We start from the raw sequence: 19,100 nt of genomic DNA on the forward strand, positions 1-19,100 counted from the left end.
AAACTAAAAATGCAGGAGTGTGTTTTGAGGTTCCCGTTTTTGGGTGACCGTGGGTATGAAGAAACTTACAGCACAGGAACAGGCCCTTCAGCCCTCCAAGCCTGCACCGACCATGCTGCCCGACTGAACTAAAACCCCCTACCCTTCCGGGGACCATATCCCTCTATTCCCATCCTATTCATGTATTCGTCCAGACACCTCTTAAAACTCACTATCGTAATCTGCTTCTACTACCTCCCCCGGCAGCGAGTTCCAGGCACCCATCACCCTCAGTGTAAAAAAACTTGCCTCGTACATCTCCTTTAAACATTGCCCCTCGCACCTTAAACCTATGCCTCTTAGTAATTGGCTCTTCCACCCTGGAAAAAGCTTCTGATTATCTACTCTGTCCATGCCCCTCAATCTTGTAGACTTCTATCAGTTTGCCCCTCAACCTCTGTCATTCCAGTGAGAACAAACCAAGTTTCTCCATCCTCTCCTCATAGTGAATGCCCTCCATACCAGGCAACATCCTGGTAAATCTTTTCTGTTCCCTCTCCAAAGCCTCCACATCCTTCTGGTAGTGTGGTGACCAGAATTGAACACTATATTCCAAATGCGGCCTAACTAAGGTTCTATAAAGCTGCAACATGACCTTACCAATTTTTAAACTCAATGCCCCGGCCGATGAGGGCAAACATGCCGTATGCCGCTTTGACTACCTTCTCCACATGTGTTGCCACTTTGTGACCTGTGTACCTGTACCTCCAGATCCCTCTGCCTATCAATACTCTTAAGGGTTCTGCCATTTATTGTATATTTCCTATCTGTATTAGACCTTCCAAAATGCATTACCTCACATTTGTCCGGATTAAACTCCATCTGCCATCTCTCCGCCCAAGTCTCCAACCAATCTATATCCTGCTGTATCCCCTGATGGTCCTCATCGCTATCTGCAAATCCACCAACCTTTGCGTCGTCCGCAAACTTACTAATCAAACCAGTTACATTTTCCTCCAAATCATTTTTATATATTACACACAGCAAAGGTCCCAGCACTGATCCCTGAGGAACGGCACTTTCACAGCCCTCCATTCAGAAACACACCCTTCCACTGCTACCCTTTGTCTTCTATGACCAAGCCAGTTCTGTATCCACCTTGCCAGCTCACCTCTGATCCCATGCGATTTCACCTTCTGCACCAGTCTGCCATGAGAGACCTTGTCAAAGGCCTGACTGAAGTCCATGTAGTCAACATCCACTGCCCTACCCTCAATAATCATATCATTTCCTCGAAAAACCCGATCAAGTCAGTGAGACATGATCTCCCCTTCACAAAACCTAAAACTCAGTTTATAGTGACGCATCCTATGCCAATTTATCCGTTGGGTTCTTGAGCACGGGAGGTTTTGTAACATTTCTTTTGGGGGAAAATGGAAAATGTTGCCCCCTTGTGTGGAAAACAAAGAAATTAAGGAGGGTGGTAAAAAGCACATTAGCCGCCAAGACACTAAACCTTGTAGAGGCAGTGGATATGGCCTTTTATATATCCCAGATATTAACAAATTTTGGGGTTAGGGGATTCAGGTAAAATACCATTGAGTGTCACATTGACAATAAATCCCTGTGGGAAAATGTGCACTCCACAAAAAGTGTGAATGAGAAAGATTGAGGATCGGCATAGCCAGCTTAAAGCAAATGCTGGAGAAAGGAGAAATATCAAAAAGTGAATGGGTCAATTGTAGCTATCAGTTATCCGATTGTTTTATTAAGAGAGGGGCTCGCTCGAAGAAAGTTTTGGAAATTCAGGAAGGGCGTATCTAATATTTTTTTAAAAGGGGGAAATAGTGTTGTGTTTTTCTTGTATGGAAAGCAATATTCAAAATATTTTTTTGCCAAGGAAGGGGAGACTGTTACGAATGGGTTAACACTCCTTCTAATTAGAACATAGAACATTACAGCGCAGTACAGGCCCTTCGGCCCTCGATGTTGCGCCGACCAGTGGAACCAATCTAAAGCCCCTCTAATCTACACTATTCCAATATCATCCATATGTTTATCCAATAACCATTTGAATGCTCTTAATGCTGATGAGTCCACTACTGCTGCAGGCAGGGCATTCCACGCCCTTACTACTCTCTGAGTAAAGAACTTACCTCTAACATCTGTCCTATATCTCTTACCCCTCAATTTAAAGCTATGTCCCCTCGTGCTAGCCATCACCATCCGAGGAAAAAGGCTCTCACTATCCACCCTATCTAATCCTCTGATCATCTTGTATGCCTCTTTTAAGTCACCTCTTAACTTCTCTCGAACGAAAACAACCTCAAGCCCCTCAGCCTTTCCTCATACGATTTTCCCACCATACCAGGCAACATCCTGGTAAATCTCCTCTGCACCCTTTCCAACACTTCCACATCTTTCCTATAATATGGTGACCAGAACTGTACGCAATACTCCAAATGCGGCCGCACCAGAGTTTTGTACAGTTGCAGCATGACCTCCTGGCTCCGAAACTCAATCCCTCTCCCAATAAAAGCTAACACACCGTATGCCCTCTTAACAACCCTATCAACCTGGGTGCCAACTTTCAGGGATCTATGCACATGGACACCCAGATCCCTCTGTTCATCCACACTACCAAGTATCTTACCATTAGCCCAGTACTCTGTATTCCTGTTACTCCTTCCAAAGTGAATCACCTCACACTTTTCCGCATTAAACTCCATTTGCCACCTCTCAGCCCAGCTCTGCAGCTTATCTATGTCCCACTGTAACCTGCCACTTCCCTCCGCACTGTCTACAACTCCACCGACTTTAGTGTCATCCGCAAATTTACTAATCCATCCTTCCACGCCCTCATCCAGGTCATTAATAAAAATGACAAACAGCAGTGGCCCCAAAAAACAGATCCTTGCGGTACACCACGAGTAACTGAACTCCAGGATGAATACTTCCCATCAACCACCACCCTCTGTTTTCTTACAGCTAGCCAATTCCTGATCCAAACCACTAAATCACCCTCAATCCCATGTGTCTGTATTTTCTGCAAAAGCTTACCATGGGGAACCTTATCAAACGCTTTGCTGAAATCCATATAAACCACATCAACCACTTTACCCTCATCCACCTCTTTGGTCACCTTCTCGAAGAACTCAATAAGGTTTGTGAGGCACGACCTACCCTTCACAAAACCGTGCTGACTATCCCTAATCAAATTATTCCTTTCTAGGTGATTATAAATCCTATCTCTTATAATCCTTTCCAATATTTTGCCCACAACAGAAGTCCTAATTTGATGTACGTTGTTCAATAGAAGTCACTGATATATAAAGGGGCTATAGGTGGCACTGGGTGTTGAAGGAGAGTTGTATGTGGACTTGGATAAAAGAAATAAAGGTAGTTTATGAAGAGTCTGTACTCTCATCTCCGTTACTGAACTACAACTGAGAGGCTCAAACACTGATCGCTGGCTAGCCCCGATCGCCCTCCTCACTCCCTCCCCCACCGATCCTGTTGCAGAGTGGCAGTGGGTCGTCCCCACCACTGACCTCCAGTATGCCCCATCCCCTCTTGCTATTTGCTCTTGGCACTGCCTGGTGGACAGTGCCAGGCTGCCCCCGACCTCCCAAGGGTGCCTCAATGGTCTGTCCCCACTAGCGGGCTGAGAACGCCTGTTCTATGTCACTATGATGTGGGTGTACTATAGGCCTCCCAACAGCTGAAGGGAAGTTGAACGGATATGTAAGCAGATTCTGAACAGATGTAAAAATAAGTTTGTTGTAGTGGGAGACTTTAAATTTCCTCATAGTGGCTGGAAACCTGTTAGGGCTAGGAGTCCGGATGGTGAGGAATTTGTTAAATGTGTCTAAGAGAATTTTTGAAACAATGCGGATAGCCCAACCAGATACTGGACCTAGTACTCGGGAATGAGTCCGACCAGGTTATCAAAGTTGCAGTGGGGGAGAATGTGGCAAACAGTGACCACAATTCTGTAAGCTTTCAGGTACTCATGGAAAAGAATGAGTGTTGTCCTAGGGTTAAAGTGCTAAATTGGGGGAAGGCTAACTACAACCGGATTAGGAGGCTATTGCTTGGGAGAGACTGTTTGATGGTAAATCCATATTTAGTATGTGGGAGTCTTTTAAGGAGCAGTTGATTGGAGTGCAGGACAGGCATGTGAATGAAAAAGGAAGGACAAGAAAGGCAGGATTCAGGAACCATGGATGACCAGGGAAATTGTGAGTCTCGTCAAAAAGAAAAAGGATGCATACATGCGTCTAGGCAACTGTAAACAGATGAAGCACTTGAATACAGGGAAAGTAGGACAGAGCTCAAGTAGGGAGTTAGGAGGGCAAGAAGGGGTTACAATGTCCAGAATCCCAAAGCATTTTATACATGTATTAGGAACAAGAGGATAGCTAGAGAGTTGGTCCACTCAAGGACAAAGGAGGGAAATTGTGTGGAAACAAAGGAATTGGGTGAGATCCCTAATGCGTATTTTGCATCAGTATTCACAAAGGAGAGGGACACATTGATTGATGGCGTCTGAGGGATATGCAAACCTTTTAGAACAAGTCATCATTACAAGGGTGTGTTAGGTGAATTAAAAAGCATTGAGAGAAAAACCCCAGGGCCAAATGGCATCTATCCCAGATTACTGAGGGAGACAAGAGGTGAAATTGCTGGACCTCTAACTGAAATTTTTGTTTCCCCGTTGGCCACAGGTGAGTTCCAGAGGAGAGCCAATGATGTCCCATTATTTAAGAAGGGTAGCAAGGATAACCTGGGTAATTATAGGCCAGTGAGCTTGGTGAGAGTGATACTTAAATTGCTGAAGATTCTTAAAGATAGGATCACTACACATTTGGAAATGAATGGTCTTATTAGCGACAGACAGCATGGTTTAGTACGAGGGAGATCATGTCTCACTAATTTAGTTGAATTTTTTGAGAGGTGACAAAAAAGATTGAGGGAAGGGCTGTGGGTGTTGTCTACATGGACTTTAGTAAAGCATTTGGCAAGATTCCCTCATGGCAGGCTGGTGCAAAAAATTAAATCACACTGGATCAAAGGTGAACTAGCTAGATGGATTCAGAACTGGCTTTGCCATAGAAAACAGGGTAGCAGTGGAAGGGTGTTTTTCTGAATGGAGGTCTGTAACTAGTGGTGTTCTGCAGGAATCAATGCTGGGACTTCTGCTGTTTGTAATATATATAGTATATATAAATGACTTGGAAGATACATATAAATGACTTAGCTGATTTGATTAGCAAGTTTGTGGATGATACTAAGATTGGCAGAGTTGCAGATAGTGATGAAGATTGTCAGAGTACAGCATACTATAGACTGGAAAATTGGGCGGAAAGATGGCAGATGGAATTTAATCCGGACAAATGCGAGGTGATGCATCTCTGGTAGATCCAATTCAGGTGGGAGCTATAAAATAAATGGCAGAACCATCAGGAGCCTCGACACACAGATCTACGCGTGCAGGTCCACAGATTCTTAAAAGTGGCAGGACAGGTGGAAAAGGTGGTGAAGAAAGCATATGGCATCTTGCCTTCATCGGACAGGGCATCGAGTATAAAAGTTGGCAAGTTGTTACAGTTATGTGAAACATTGGTTAGGCCACATTTGGAAGACTGTCCAATTCTGGTCACTACCAGAAGGTCAGTGGAGGCTTTGGAGAAAGTACAGAAAAGGTTTACCAGAATGTTGCCTGGTATGGAGGGTATTAGCTATAAGGAGAGATTGAGTAAACTGGGATTGTTCTCCCTGGAAAGACGGAGGCTGAGGGGCAACCTGATAGAAGTTTATAAATTTGAGAGGTATAGATAGGGTGAACAATTGTTAGCTTTTTCCCAGAGCAGAAATAACAAACCAGGGTGCAGAAGCTCAAGTCAAGGGGGGAAAGGTTCAGTGGAGATTTTTTATTTTTACAGAGGGTGGTGGTGGCCTGGAATGCACTGCCAAGTGAGGTGGTTGAGGCAGATACATTAGTGACATTTAAGACTCATCTGGATAGACACACGAACACACAGGGAATAGAGGGATGCAGGCGGTTGGTCTAGATAGGTAAATGTGATTGGTGTAGGCTTGGCGAACCAATGGGCCTGTTCCTGTGCTATACTGTTCTTTGTTTGAAACCAGAACACCCGGACGAAACGCACGCAGGCACAGGGATAATGTGCAAACTCCACAGAGACAGTGACCCAAGCCAAGAATTGAACCTGGGTCCCTGGGGTTGTAAGGCAGTAGTGCTAACCACTGTGCTACCTTGCTGCGGGGAGTGAGGGGGCGATCAGGGCTGGCCGTAAGGCTGGGGGCAGGGTCAAGTAAGGATTTTCATATCCCTTAGTATCATACCCAGTTCAATCCCACTCATTCACTTGTACACTAAGATCCTGTTCTGTTTCACTCTCCTGCTCTCTACCAATGTCCTTTAATGTTCCATGCAGTATACTCCCATTCTCCTTGCTCTCCTAAAACAATATCCCACCAAAATAATCAAAACTCCCATATTTTGTAATCTTACCTAGCCTAAACAAACTCCTACTCACTCTCCATACCCTGTTAGTTACCACTAAATCTAATGCCACTATTCTGTGCAGGATCACATCTTTAATAGGGCGGCACGGTAGCACAGTGGTTAGCACTGCTGCTTCACAGCTCCAGGGACCTGGGTTCGATTCCCGGCTTGGGTCACTGTCTGTGTGGAGTTTGCACATTCTCCTCGTGTCTGCGTGGGTTTCCTCCGGGTGCTCCGGTTTCCACCCACAGTCCAAAGATGTGCTGTTCAACAGCACCTTCCAAATCCACAACCACTACCATCTAGAAGGACAAGGGCAGCAGACTCATGGGAACACCACCACCTGGAAGTTAACCTACAAGCCACTCACCATCCTGACTTGGAAATATATCGCCATTCTTTCATTGTCACTGGGTCAAAATTCTGGAACTCCCTCCCTAACAGCACTGGGTGTACCCACAACACAGGGACTGCAGCAGGTCAAGAAAGCAGTTCACTACCATCTTCTTATGTGCGATTGGGGATGGGCAATAAATGCTGGCCTAACCATTGTAGCTAATATCCCTTGAATGAATAAAAAAATCTAGTCAGTCCTTTAACCATTTTTATTTTTAAAATCTCAAGTCTTTCTTTAGAGCTTGTGTAATGCAGGTTGGCAACACTCTTTACATAAGGGGTTCTCAACCAGGGATCTGCAGTCCCCTCGGGGCCTGCAAGGAGTTTGCCAAAAGGCTTATACAAACTAAAAGCTGGTACTTTACCTCAGTAAGTGAACCCTGAATGGCACTGCCAACCAGTGTCAGGAACTTTCACCTATAAACATCTCACCATCGTTTCAGTCTCTAGTTTATTTAGTTTGACTGGATACCCAAGTTTTTCTTCACCTTGGTCTAAACAGGATTCGAGAACCTAAATGTTGTTCCCGTCAGTTGGTGACATGGGTGTATATGCACATAGATCATTGAAGGTGGTAGGACAAGTGGAGCTTTGAGTATAAGAGCAAGGAGGTCATGCTGAACTTGTACAACACACTAGTTGGCCCTCAGCTGGACTATTGTGTACTGTTTGGGCACCAGACAGGAAGGATTGGAGAGAGTGCAGAAGAGGTTTACAAGAAATGTTCCAGGGATGAGAAACATCAATTGTGAGGATAGATTGGAGAGATTGGGACAGTTCTCCTTGGAGAGAAGATGACTAAGAGGGAATTTGATAAAAATGTTCAAAATCAGTAGGAGGCTGGACAGAGTAAATTGGGAGAAACTGTTCCCACTCGGAAAAGGATTGTGAATGAGAGGGCACAGATTTAAAGTGATTTGTAAAGAAGCAAGTGTGATGAGAAAAAAAACTCTGTGAGTGGTTCGGGAATGGGAATGTACTACCTGGAAGTGTGATGGAGGCAGGTTCAGTTGAGGCATTCAAGAGGACATTAGACGATGACTTGAATAGAAACAATGTGCAGGGTTACGGGGAAAAGGCAGGGCAATGGTACTAAGTATGATGTCACTGGTTCCTGTTGGGGAGCACTTCAGCGGTCATGGGCATTCAGCCTCTGATCTTCGGGTAAGCATTCTCCAAGGCAGCCTTCACGACACACGACAGCGCAGAGTCGCTGAGCAGAAACTGATAGCCAAGTTCCGCACACATGAGGACGGCCTAAACCAGGATGTTGGGTTTATGTCACACTATCAGTAACCCCCACAGCTTGCCTCCTGGACTTGCAGAATCTCACTGGCTGTCCTGTCTGGAGACAATACACATCTCTTTAACCTGTGCTTAATGCTCCCTCCACTCGCATTGTCTGTATCTTTAAGACCTGGTTGGCTGTAGAGATTCGCATTCTAATCAGTATTCTGTAACTTGATTTTGTGTCTCTGTGCCCTGTTTGAGAGCAGCTTTCCACTCCATCTGACGAAGGAGCAGTGTTCCGAAAGCTAATGGCATTTGCTACCACATAAACCTGTTGGACTTTAACCTGGTGTTGTTAAAACTCTTACTTCATTTGGAGAGCCAGTGCAGACATGGTGACCGGAATTTTCCTGTCCCGCCTGCCACGGAAATTGTGGCAGGTGGACCATGCAAAGGTCCTTTGACCTGGGGCGGGATCTTCCAATTTTGGGGCAAAAGCGGGTGAAAAATCCCACCTGATGGGTCAAATGGCCTTCTTTAAGCTGTAACATAATTCTGCCATTTTGTCTGACAGAGCATGTGCAGAGGCCTGGGCTCGAGGAGGTTGGAAAGCCGAGAAGAAAGAGCGAATGCAGTGGGAAACGAGTGAGCGGAAGAAGATCCAGGACAGTCTTGATGCTCTGTCAGCAATCAAGAGGAAAGCTAAAGAGAAAAGTAGACTCCAAAAAATGGAAGAAAGAGGTAGAAGCTGAGTTGATGTCATCTGAGCATCTTTGAAGGAGCTGCACATTTTCCTCTCTTATGCTCCGTGCATCAAAACAGTTAAACCATAGGGTGCAAACTAATGTTTCTACAGTACACCAGGAATGCACAACATCAATTAGGGCACTGAGATTCTGTTCTTTCATGAATATTTAAAACATCATGTGCAATATGCTGACAGCTCTAAATTCCTATTAAACCTCTCCCATCTATGCAATCTCTCACTGCCTCATTTTGGAAAGCCCTAGGACCTGTTCCAATGACTCGCTTTCCTACCACTGAAAAGATGTGCTCTCTGATAGCACTGTACATTGATGCTCAGAGTCGATCCATTCAATAGGTTAGATAAAAATCTTGAAATGGTGCTGATAGCATTTCCACAGCTAAATTCAATTCCAAATGGCCCGATCTGCAAAACTGGCTGTGGAATGCCGGCAATAGTTTCAATTGGCCAACATCCCTCACACTTACTCCATTTTAAAAATTATTATCTCACACACAGCAGGAGGAATCAAATAGTGAGAATGAAATTCATATACAACCCTGATCCTCTGAATAATTTAATCATCGCTACTACTCATCACTTGATAACCTCAGCCACTACGCCAAAATTTTGAGAAACTAAAGTCCAGATATTGTGCCGTAGCCATGATCCAGGCAGTTACACCAGGGATTGTTCAATGAGGAAAAAATGTCACAGACCTTGGTGGAGCTTGTGGTTAGGAAGGGGCCTTCCAGGAACAAGCTGACAAGAATTCGGAGCAGGGGTAGCTCATTTGGTTCTTGAGCCTGCTCCACTATTCAGTGGGATCATAGCTAATCAGGTTGTGACCTCGACTCCACTTTCTTGTCTGTCGTCTATAATCCATCACTCCCAAAATACAAGGCTGGTCGGCAGTTTGATGGGCACATCTACCTTCTCATCCACCACTCCACCAGAAACACCAGCAGAAATTGTGTGTCTGTCCCATAAATCAACACTATCTGGTTGCTCTCTTTGCAAAGAAAGTGCTTTAAGTACTAAATATAAAATCTCTCCACTTAATATCCTGTATTATGGTCAACATAAACACCTCTCCAAAGTTGGAGCACTAGTTTAGGTGAGACTCAATCTTTCTGTTGGAGGTCCAGGTGATCCAAACTATCCACTCCCCAACACTTTATTGGGGATCCAGGAAAGATCCGTTTCCCACTGTCGGGGGCCCAAGGCAAGTTCAGTTGCCTAGTGTCGGGGGCCCAGGGTGGGCCCCGTTTCCCACTGTTGAGGGTCCAGGGCGGGCCCCATTTCCCAGTGTCAGTGGTCCGGGGGTGCCCCATTTCCCAGTGTCTGGATCCAGGGGGATCTCGGTTGACCAGTGTTGGGGATCCTGGGCGAGACGCATTTCCCAGTTTTGGGGGTCTAGGGCAAGCCCTGTGTGTGCAGTTTGGGGACTTGTTACAACTGTGATTTAAACAAAGATTTATGCGGTTCACCTCTTTGCAAGTACTCCCCAATTTTAAATTACACCAGGCTCTATAGACTTAATCACATGCCAGGAAAGAACACTTCAAATGGGGCCTCACTGTGGCACAGTGGTTAGCAGTGCTGCCGCACAATACCAGGAAGCCAGGTTCAATTCCAGCCTTGGGTGACTGCTTGAAGTTTGTACATTCTCCCCGTGTCTGCGTGGGTTTCCTTCCACAAAGATGTGTAAGTTAGCAGGATTGGCCATGCTAAATTGCCCCTTGGTGTCCCAAGATGTGTAAGTTAGATGGATTAGCCATGGGAAATGTGTGGGGTTACGGGAAGGGGAGAAGGCCTGGGTAAGGTACTCTGTCAGAGAGTCGGTGCAGACTCAATGGGCCAAACGTCCTCTTCTGCTCTGAGGATTCTATGGGGGCAATTCTCCCGAAAAAAGTTCTAAGTGCTGAATTCACGGGAAAACTGGTGTAAATCACGATTGTTTTTTCAATGGGAGTTCATACTACAATCTCCCACACTGTGCAATGCAGAGATCACAATCGTGAATCTCTCTAAAAGTTTGCATGCGCAGTGGGCCCGAACTGTCAGCCTGCACTTTGCTGACCAGCCCGGGACCCTCGCAGTGCTGCCCCTCCTGACACCCCTAAGGCCCAATCGCAGCATCCATGAGCATTCCCAGGCCAGCCCCTCCCTCCCCGTACCGCCTGAAGAGGAGAAAGCCGAACTTTAACAATTGAACAGACTTCCCATCACCCTTAGACCAAGACGTGAAGTGAAGGCTCCAAAGAAATGTGGATAACTTATTAAAACACCCCTCTCTCAATATGGCTTCTCAAGTCCATCTTAATCAATTGTTGGAAAACAGTCTATAATTGGTCTATAACTTGTCAATAAAAAAAAGTGAGCCAATTGTTTTTAGGTAATTATGCATGTGGTCCCAGTCTTTAAGACAATGACTTCTGAAGCTATGACTATCATCTGGTGGCTCTGACATCCATCATTATGAAGTGCTTCGAAAGGTTAGTCATGGCACAAATCAATTCCTGCCTATCAGACTGCCTGGATCCACTACAGTTCGCTTATCACCACAACAGGTCCACAGCAGATGCCATCACTCTGGAACGCTTAGATAACAAAGACACCTGTGTCAGAATCCTAGTCATAGACCACAGCTCAGCCTTCAACACCATTATTTCTATGAGACTCATCTCCAAATTTCGTGACCTGGGGCTCACCTCTCCCCTCTGCAACTGGATCCTAGATTTCCTAACCCACAGACTGCAGTCAGTAAAGATAGGCAACACCATCTCCTTCACGATCATCGTCATCACCGGTGCTCTGCAAGGCTGTGTCCTCAGCTTCTTCCTATACTCCTTATGCACCTTTGACTGTATGGCTGAATTCGCCTCCAACTCTATTTTCAAGTTTGCTGATGACACCACTGTTATGGGTCAGATCTCAAACAATGACAAGACAGCACAGGAAAGAGATAGAGAATCTGGTGAAATGGTGTGACGATGATAATCTCTCCCTCAATGTCAACAAAAAGGAGATCGTCATCGACTTTAGGAAGGGTAGTGGAGGGCATGTCCAAGGGTACATCAATGGGGACGAAGTAGAAATGGTCGAGAGCTTCAAGTTTTTAGGTGTCCAGATCACCAATAACCTGTCCTGGTCTCTCCATGCCAATGCTGTAGTTAAGAAAGCCCACCAACGCCTCTACTTTCTCAGACTAAGGAAATTTGGCATGTCCTCTACAACTCGGCAACTTTCACAGATGCACCATAGAAAGCATTCTTTCTAGTTGTATCACAGCTTGGTATGGCTCCTGCTCTGTCCAAGACTGCAGGAAACTACAAAGGGTTGTGAATGAAGCCCAATTCACTCAAACCAGACTCCCATCCATTGACACCTTCTCTACTTCCCACTGCCTCAGAAAAGCAGCCAGCAGAATTAAGGACCCTACCCACCCCGGACATTCTCTCTTCCACCTTCTTCCGTCGGGAAAAAAATACAGAAGTCTGAGGTCACGTACCAACCGACTCAAGAACAGCTTCTTCCCTGCTGCCGTCAGACTTTTGAATGGACTTACCTTGCATTAAGTTGATCTTTCTCTACATCCTAGCTTTGGCTATAACACTACATTCTGCACTCTCTCTTTTCCGACCCTATGTATGGTATGCTTTGTCTGTATAGTGTGCAAGAAACAATACTTTTCACTGTATATTAATACGTGACAATAATAAATCTAATCAAAATCTTATCTTGAGTCAGCCTAAGCGTTGACCAATAATTAGTTAACATAGCTGTCTGTCATTTAAATTTGAGATGTCTTGAATAGGAGGCTGTTCATTCCTTCAGTCAGGGTTACACAACTAACAAGTTCATGTTTTTTTGGTCCTGGTCTGGGAAGGAAGCACTTACAATTCTCTCAGCATTTTAAGAAAGTGTCTTAATAATTATGTGTTAATTATATAATGTGTTTCTTATAAAAGTTATAAACTTTGTGTTACAAATTACACTACCAGCCAATCGATTAATGAATTACTTATTTTTTAAATTGTCTCACATTTAAAGCTGTCTATTTGACTATTCTGGCGGTTACTAATGATACTGGTTTCGTTTTTATTAAAACAGCTTTTGTCAATTTAGCACAAAATATGTAATAACATATTAATTCAAACTACAAAATGACAGTTTCTAAATCAATAGTTTTAGTGTGGCTAACAGGATCCATGGCAGGCCACATTTCCTTGTGTTGGTGTCCATTCTAAATTGTTTAGCACTTCTTTAGATGAACATCTCAGCCCTAAATAAGCAGGATTCAGATCATGGAAGTCTTGCACAAGCGGATTTCAAAATCTCAGCCAGTTCACTGAGAATAACTAATAGCAGGCTCAGTCTTCATGGACTTATCTGCTGCATATGACAGGGCACTCACTGGATTCTTAAACAGAACTTACTCAAAGAACAAAGAACAAAGAACAATACAGCACAGGAACAGGCCCTTCGGCCCTCCAAGCCCGCGCTGCTCCCCGGTCCAGGATTGAATCCTGAATCCAGGATCCCCGCCCAATTTTCCAGCCTATCTACATACCAATATCCTATCCACCGAGCTGTCCCTCACAGCTACGATGCTTTGTTCATTACAACCTATTAACTCATCCCCACCCCCCTATTCCAGACCATGTGATCCCCAGGGAGAGGCGAAAACCCAGAGTGAAAAACCCCAGGGCCAATATGGGGAAAAGAAAATCTGGGAAATTCTTCTCCGACCCCCTGAGGCGATCGAAACGAGTCCAGGAGATCACAATGGCCCTGATCGGAAAATGCTTCCCAACCCTAGTCATTTCCACTTCCATGAACACCATATGAATTCCCTGCCCCCGAGACAGGTTCCCAACTATCCGCAGTCTCGCTCTGTACTGGCACCAGCAAGATGATCATAGAATGAAGCCTTGAAACGAGAAACAAGGAACAATTAGCCCGCGCCGCTCCCTGGTCCAAACTAGACCACTCTTTTGTATCCCTCCATTCCCACTCCGGTCATATAGCTGTCTAGATAAGTCTTAAACGTTCCCAGTGTGTCCGCCTCCACCACCTTGCCCGGCAACACATTCCAGGCCCCCACGACCCTCTGTGTGAAATATGTCCTTCTGATATCTGTGTTAAACCTCCCCCCCTTCAAAGAGCAAAGAACAAAGAACAGTACAGCACAGGAAACAGGCCTTCGGCCCTCCAAGCCTGTGCCGCTCCTTGGTCCAACTAGACCAATCGTTTGTATCCCTCCATTCCCAGGCTGCTCATGTGACTATCCAGGTAAGTCTTAAACGATGTCAGCGTGCCTGCCTCCACCACCCTACTTGGCAGCGCATTCCAGGCCCCCACCACCCTCTGTGTAAAAAACGTCCCTCTGATGTCTGAGTTATACTTCGCCCCTCTCAGCTTGAGCCCGTGACCCCTCGTGATCGTCACCTCCGACCTGGGAAAAAGCTTCCCACTGTTCACCCTATCTATACCCTTCATAATCTTGTATACCTCTATTAGATCTCCCCTCATTCTCCGTCTTTCCAAGGAGAACAACCCCAGTCTACCCAATCTCTCCTCATAGCTAAGACCCTCCATACCAGGCAACATCCTGGTAAACCTTCTCTGCACTCTCTCCAATGCCTCCACGTCCTTCTGGTAGTGCGGCGACCAGAACTGGACGCAGTACTCCAAATGCGGCCTAACCAGCGTTCTATACAGCTGCATCATCAGACTCCAGCTTTTATACTCTATACCCCGTCCTATAAAGGCAAGCATACCATATGCCTTCTTCACCACCTTCTCCACCTGTGTTGCCACCTTCAAGGATTTGTGGACTTGCACACCTAGGTCCCTCTGTGTTTCTATACTCCTGATGACTCTGCCATTTATTGCATAACTCCTCCCTACATTATTTCTTCCAAAATGCATCACTTCGCATTTATCCGGATTAAATTCCATCTGCCACCTCTCCGCCCAATTTTCCAGCCTATCTATATCCTGCTGTATTGCCCGACAATGCTCTTCGCTATCCGCAATTCCAGCCATCTTTGTGTCATCCGCAAACTTGCTGATTACACCAGTTACACCTTCTTCCAAATCATTTATATATATCACAAATAGCAGAGGTCCCAGTACAGAGCCCTGCGGAACACCACTGGTCACAGACCTCCAGCCGGAAAAAGACCCTTCGACCACTACCCTCTGTCTCCTATGGCCAAGCCAGTTCTCCACCCATCGAGCCACCTCTCCTTGTATCCCATGAGCCTTAACCTCCTTAACCAACCTGCCATGTGGGACTTTGTCAAATGCCTTACTGAAATCCATATAGACGACATCCACGGCCCTTCCTTCATCAACCGTTTTTGTCACTTCCTCAAAAAACTCCACCAAATTTGTAAGGCACGACCTCCCTCTTACAAAACCATGCTGTCTGTCACTAATGAGATTGTTCCGTTCTAAATGCACATACATCCTGTCTCTAAGAATCCTCTCCAACAACTTCCCTACCACGGACGTCAAGCTCACCGGCCTATAATTTCCTGGGTTATCCCTGCTACCCTTCTTAAACAACGGGACCACATTCGCTATCCTCCAATCCTCAGGGACCTCACCCGTGTCCAAAGAAGCGACAAAGATTTCCGTCAGAGGCCCAGCAATTTCCTCTCTCGTCTCCCTGAGCAGTCGAGGATAGATGCCATCAGGCCCTGGGGCTTTGTCAGTTTTAATGTTCCCTAAAAAACCTAACACTTCCTCTCTCGTAATGGAGATTTTCTCTAACGGGTCAACACCTCCCTCCGAGACACTCCCGGTTAACACGCCCCTCTCCTTCGTGAATACCGATGCAAAGTATTCATTTAGGATCTCCCCTATTCCCTTGGGTTCTGAGCATAATTCCCCTCCTTTGTCCCTGAGAGGTCCGATTTTCTCCCTGACAACTCTTTTGTTCCTAACGTATGAATAGAATGCCTTAGGATTCTCCTTAATCCTGCCTGCCAAGAACATCTCGTGCCCTCTTTTTGCCCTTCTAACTCCCCGTTTGAGATCTTTCCTACTCTCTCTGTATTCCTCCAGAGCTCCATCTGTTTTCAGTTGCCTGGACTTAACGTACGCCTCCCTTTTCATTTTAATCAGATCCTCAATTTCCCTGGTTATCCACGGCTCTCGAATCCTACCTTTCCTATCTTTCCTTTTTGCAGGCACATGCCTATCCTGCAGCCTTATCAATAGTTCCTTAAAAGACTCCCACATGCCAGACGCGGACTTACCCTCGAACATCCTCTCCCAATCAACATCCACCAATTCCTGCCTAATCCGGCTATAGTCAGCCTTCCCCCAATTTAGCACCCTGCCCGTAGGACAGCACTCATCCTTGTCCATTACTATCCTAAAGTTAACAGAGTTATGGTCACTATTTGCCACATGTTCCCCTACCGAAACTTTGACGACCTGACCGGGCTCATTTCCCAGAACTAGGTCCAGTATAGCCCCCTCTCTAGTCGGGCTATCTACATACTGTTCCAAAGAACCTTCCAGTACGCATTTTACAAATTCCTCCCCGTCCGGTCCCCCAGCTCTAAGCACTTTCCAGTCTGTGCCAGGGAAATTAAAGTCCCCCACTACAACAACCCTATGTTTTCTGCACCTATCCAGAATCTCCTGACATATCCTTTCCTCCACTTCCCGTGGGCTGTTGGGTGGTCTGTAGTACACCCCCAGCATAGTGACTGCACCCTTCCTGTTTCTGAGTTCCACCCACAGCGACTCAGTACATGACCCCTCTAAGTTGTCTACCCTCTGCACCGCGGTAATATACTCCTTAACTAATATCGCTACTCCCCCACCTTTTTTAGCCCCTCCTCTGTCTCGCCTAAAACACTGATACCCCGGAATATTCAGCTGCCAGTCCTGTCCTTCTTTTAACCAAGTTTCCGTCACCGCAACCACATCCAAATTCCGCACAAGCATTAAGGCCCTAAGTTCGTCTGTTTTGCCCGTTACACTCCTCGCATTGAAGCAGATGCACTCCAGACCTCCAGGCCCAGTCAGGTCCTCCTCCTCCAGAGTGCTCCTCTTCTTAGCTAGCCTTGCCCTGGCCCCCAGCTCGACCCCAGCCTCAGTATTTACTGACCTCCTGTTTTGTTCCCCACCCCCCTGCCACACTAGTTTAAATCCTGCCGAAACACTCGAGCAAAACTCCCAGCCAGGATATTTGCTCCCTTCCAGTTAAGGTGTAACCCATCCTTTCTGTACAGTTGCCATCCTGACTTGAAGATTTCCCAGTTATCTATGAATTTAAAACCCTCCCTCTTGCACCAGTCCTTTAGCCACGCGTTCAACTGTAGAATCTCCCTGTTCCGAGCCTCACTTGCACTAGGCACCGGGAGCAGTCCAGAGATTGCTACACTGGAGGTCTTACTTTTTAGCCTAGCACCCAACTCCCTGAATTTCTCTCGTATGACCCCCCTGCTCTTCCTACCTACATCATTTCCCCCAATGTGTACAATCACATCCGTTTGACTACCTTCCTTTTAATCAAATATTGCTTGAGCTGACATGCAACATGCTGGCAACCCAATGTTTCTTTATGACCTAACTGGCAAGAGAAGTAGAGAGTACAAACAGAAAAACCTCAATGTAAAGTTCACGCACCCTTGCTTTTCAATATACCAATGACCAGCCCATTCATCTATCTACCAAAAGTATTCAACACTGCTTGCAGAGCTATTACTGTCTGCCTAAAATCTATTGAAATTCCCGATCTGTACCTGGTTCCTGGTATTCCGCTTGCCAGAGGGAGGCAAATTACATCACGAATAGAACAGACATAACAGACCAATGACCCTCCTCATCCTCTCTTCCAGAAAAAGCCAGCTCAAGTTGAGGGGCAGCTTTTTACATATTGTCCAGCTCCCAGACTAACCTCTACAACTGCCACCATCTTCCTGATTGGTCAGGGCAGCTTCAGACAAAGGTACAAGAATTCTCTAAAGGACAATAACTGCTGGCCTAGCCAGTGAAATCCACATCCCCTCAATGAATTTAAAAAATAATGACCCAGAGGAATCCATTTCACCAGGAGCCAACAAAACATGGCATACTTGGCATGTCTCGATCTGCTCAGGACTGCTGTCAGCCACTGGAAAACACTTACGCGGAAGTGGGGATGCAGCTAAACAAACTCAGCCGTGACTGGAGGAATATCCCAAACAATGAAATACCCTCCACTGCCAGAGCCATGTAACCCTGCAGATCTGTAGGTCTTCAACTCTCAAGCCAGAGTCTGCATGAAATAGTGATGAGGGAAGGTGTAGCAATATGATAAAAGAACCCTTCAGGTTTGTGCTAGTTCATTTGGCCATGCATCAATTAAAAATATTCTCATCTGTAATCTACTTTAACCTGCATCCTTTGAAAACTCTGCCCTTGCAATTCTGAAATCTTGTGTTTTCAGTAGTTTCCTATGCTCCACTTTTGGCAGCTGTCTCAGCTCTATCTTCTGGAATTCCCTTTATAAACCTCTATCTCTCTCTCCTTTAAAACCTACTGTGACCTGCTACCAGCATCTGTCCAAATAGACTCGAGGCATCATGGAATGTTTGATGACATTAAAGGTGCTGTATAAATGTAGATTATTGTCTGCTGCCATATTGTATTACAATAAGACACCAACAGAGTGCTCCAATATTCCCCCTTAATTCAAATGTTTAGTTTTTAAAACTTATTTTTCTTGTTTTTCACACTGCAATTGAATCTTTTTAAATTCAAAGGTGAAGAGCTTCCTTCAGAGTCCAGTGTATCTGCAGAAACTCTGTGTTATTCAAGGGCAGACAGCCAGCAAAAGATTGAGAAGTTTGCGAATGATGTAATAAAAATCCAGGAAGAGACCTTGGCAGAACAGCAGCAAGAAGCGACAAGAGAGAGAGCTGAGACGGCTACCAAGGACCAACAAAATGGATCAAGTACAGAGATGGTAGACCAGGTCGCTCTACTTTTCAGTTTGAACGGAGAGAGTAATACCAAGCCTGTACAGTCAGAGAAAGAAATTTTCTCACCATCGCTTAGCACTTCTGACCAATTACAGAACGCAGTGTTCAGCAGTGATACTGCAGGTTAATATATTTGCAAATTACCTTGGAATTTTTTTAATGTGCTGAGGTTTGATTTACAGTGAAAATCAGGGAGGGTGTTTTTCCTTTAAGACATCTGGGG

General features: G+C 45.5%; 1 protein-coding gene across 1 annotated transcript in view; it reads left to right on the forward strand.

The window, feature by feature from the left end:
• dnaaf1 (dynein axonemal assembly factor 1) overlaps positions 1–19,100 on the forward strand; it is a 155,104-nt gene that overhangs the window by 124,392 nt on the left and 11,612 nt on the right. The window contains exons 7-8 of the mRNA XM_078212026.1: positions 8,712–8,878; positions 18,659–18,850. Of these exons, the coding sequence (XP_078068152.1) occupies positions 8,712–8,878; positions 18,659–18,850 (359 nt within the window). The remainder of the gene's footprint in view (positions 1–8,711; positions 8,879–18,658; positions 18,851–19,100) is intronic.

This window comes from Mustelus asterias, chromosome 4 (genome assembly GCF_964213995.1).
Source record: "Mustelus asterias chromosome 4, sMusAst1.hap1.1, whole genome shotgun sequence".
NCBI lineage: Eukaryota > Metazoa > Chordata > Chondrichthyes > Carcharhiniformes > Triakidae > Mustelus > Mustelus asterias.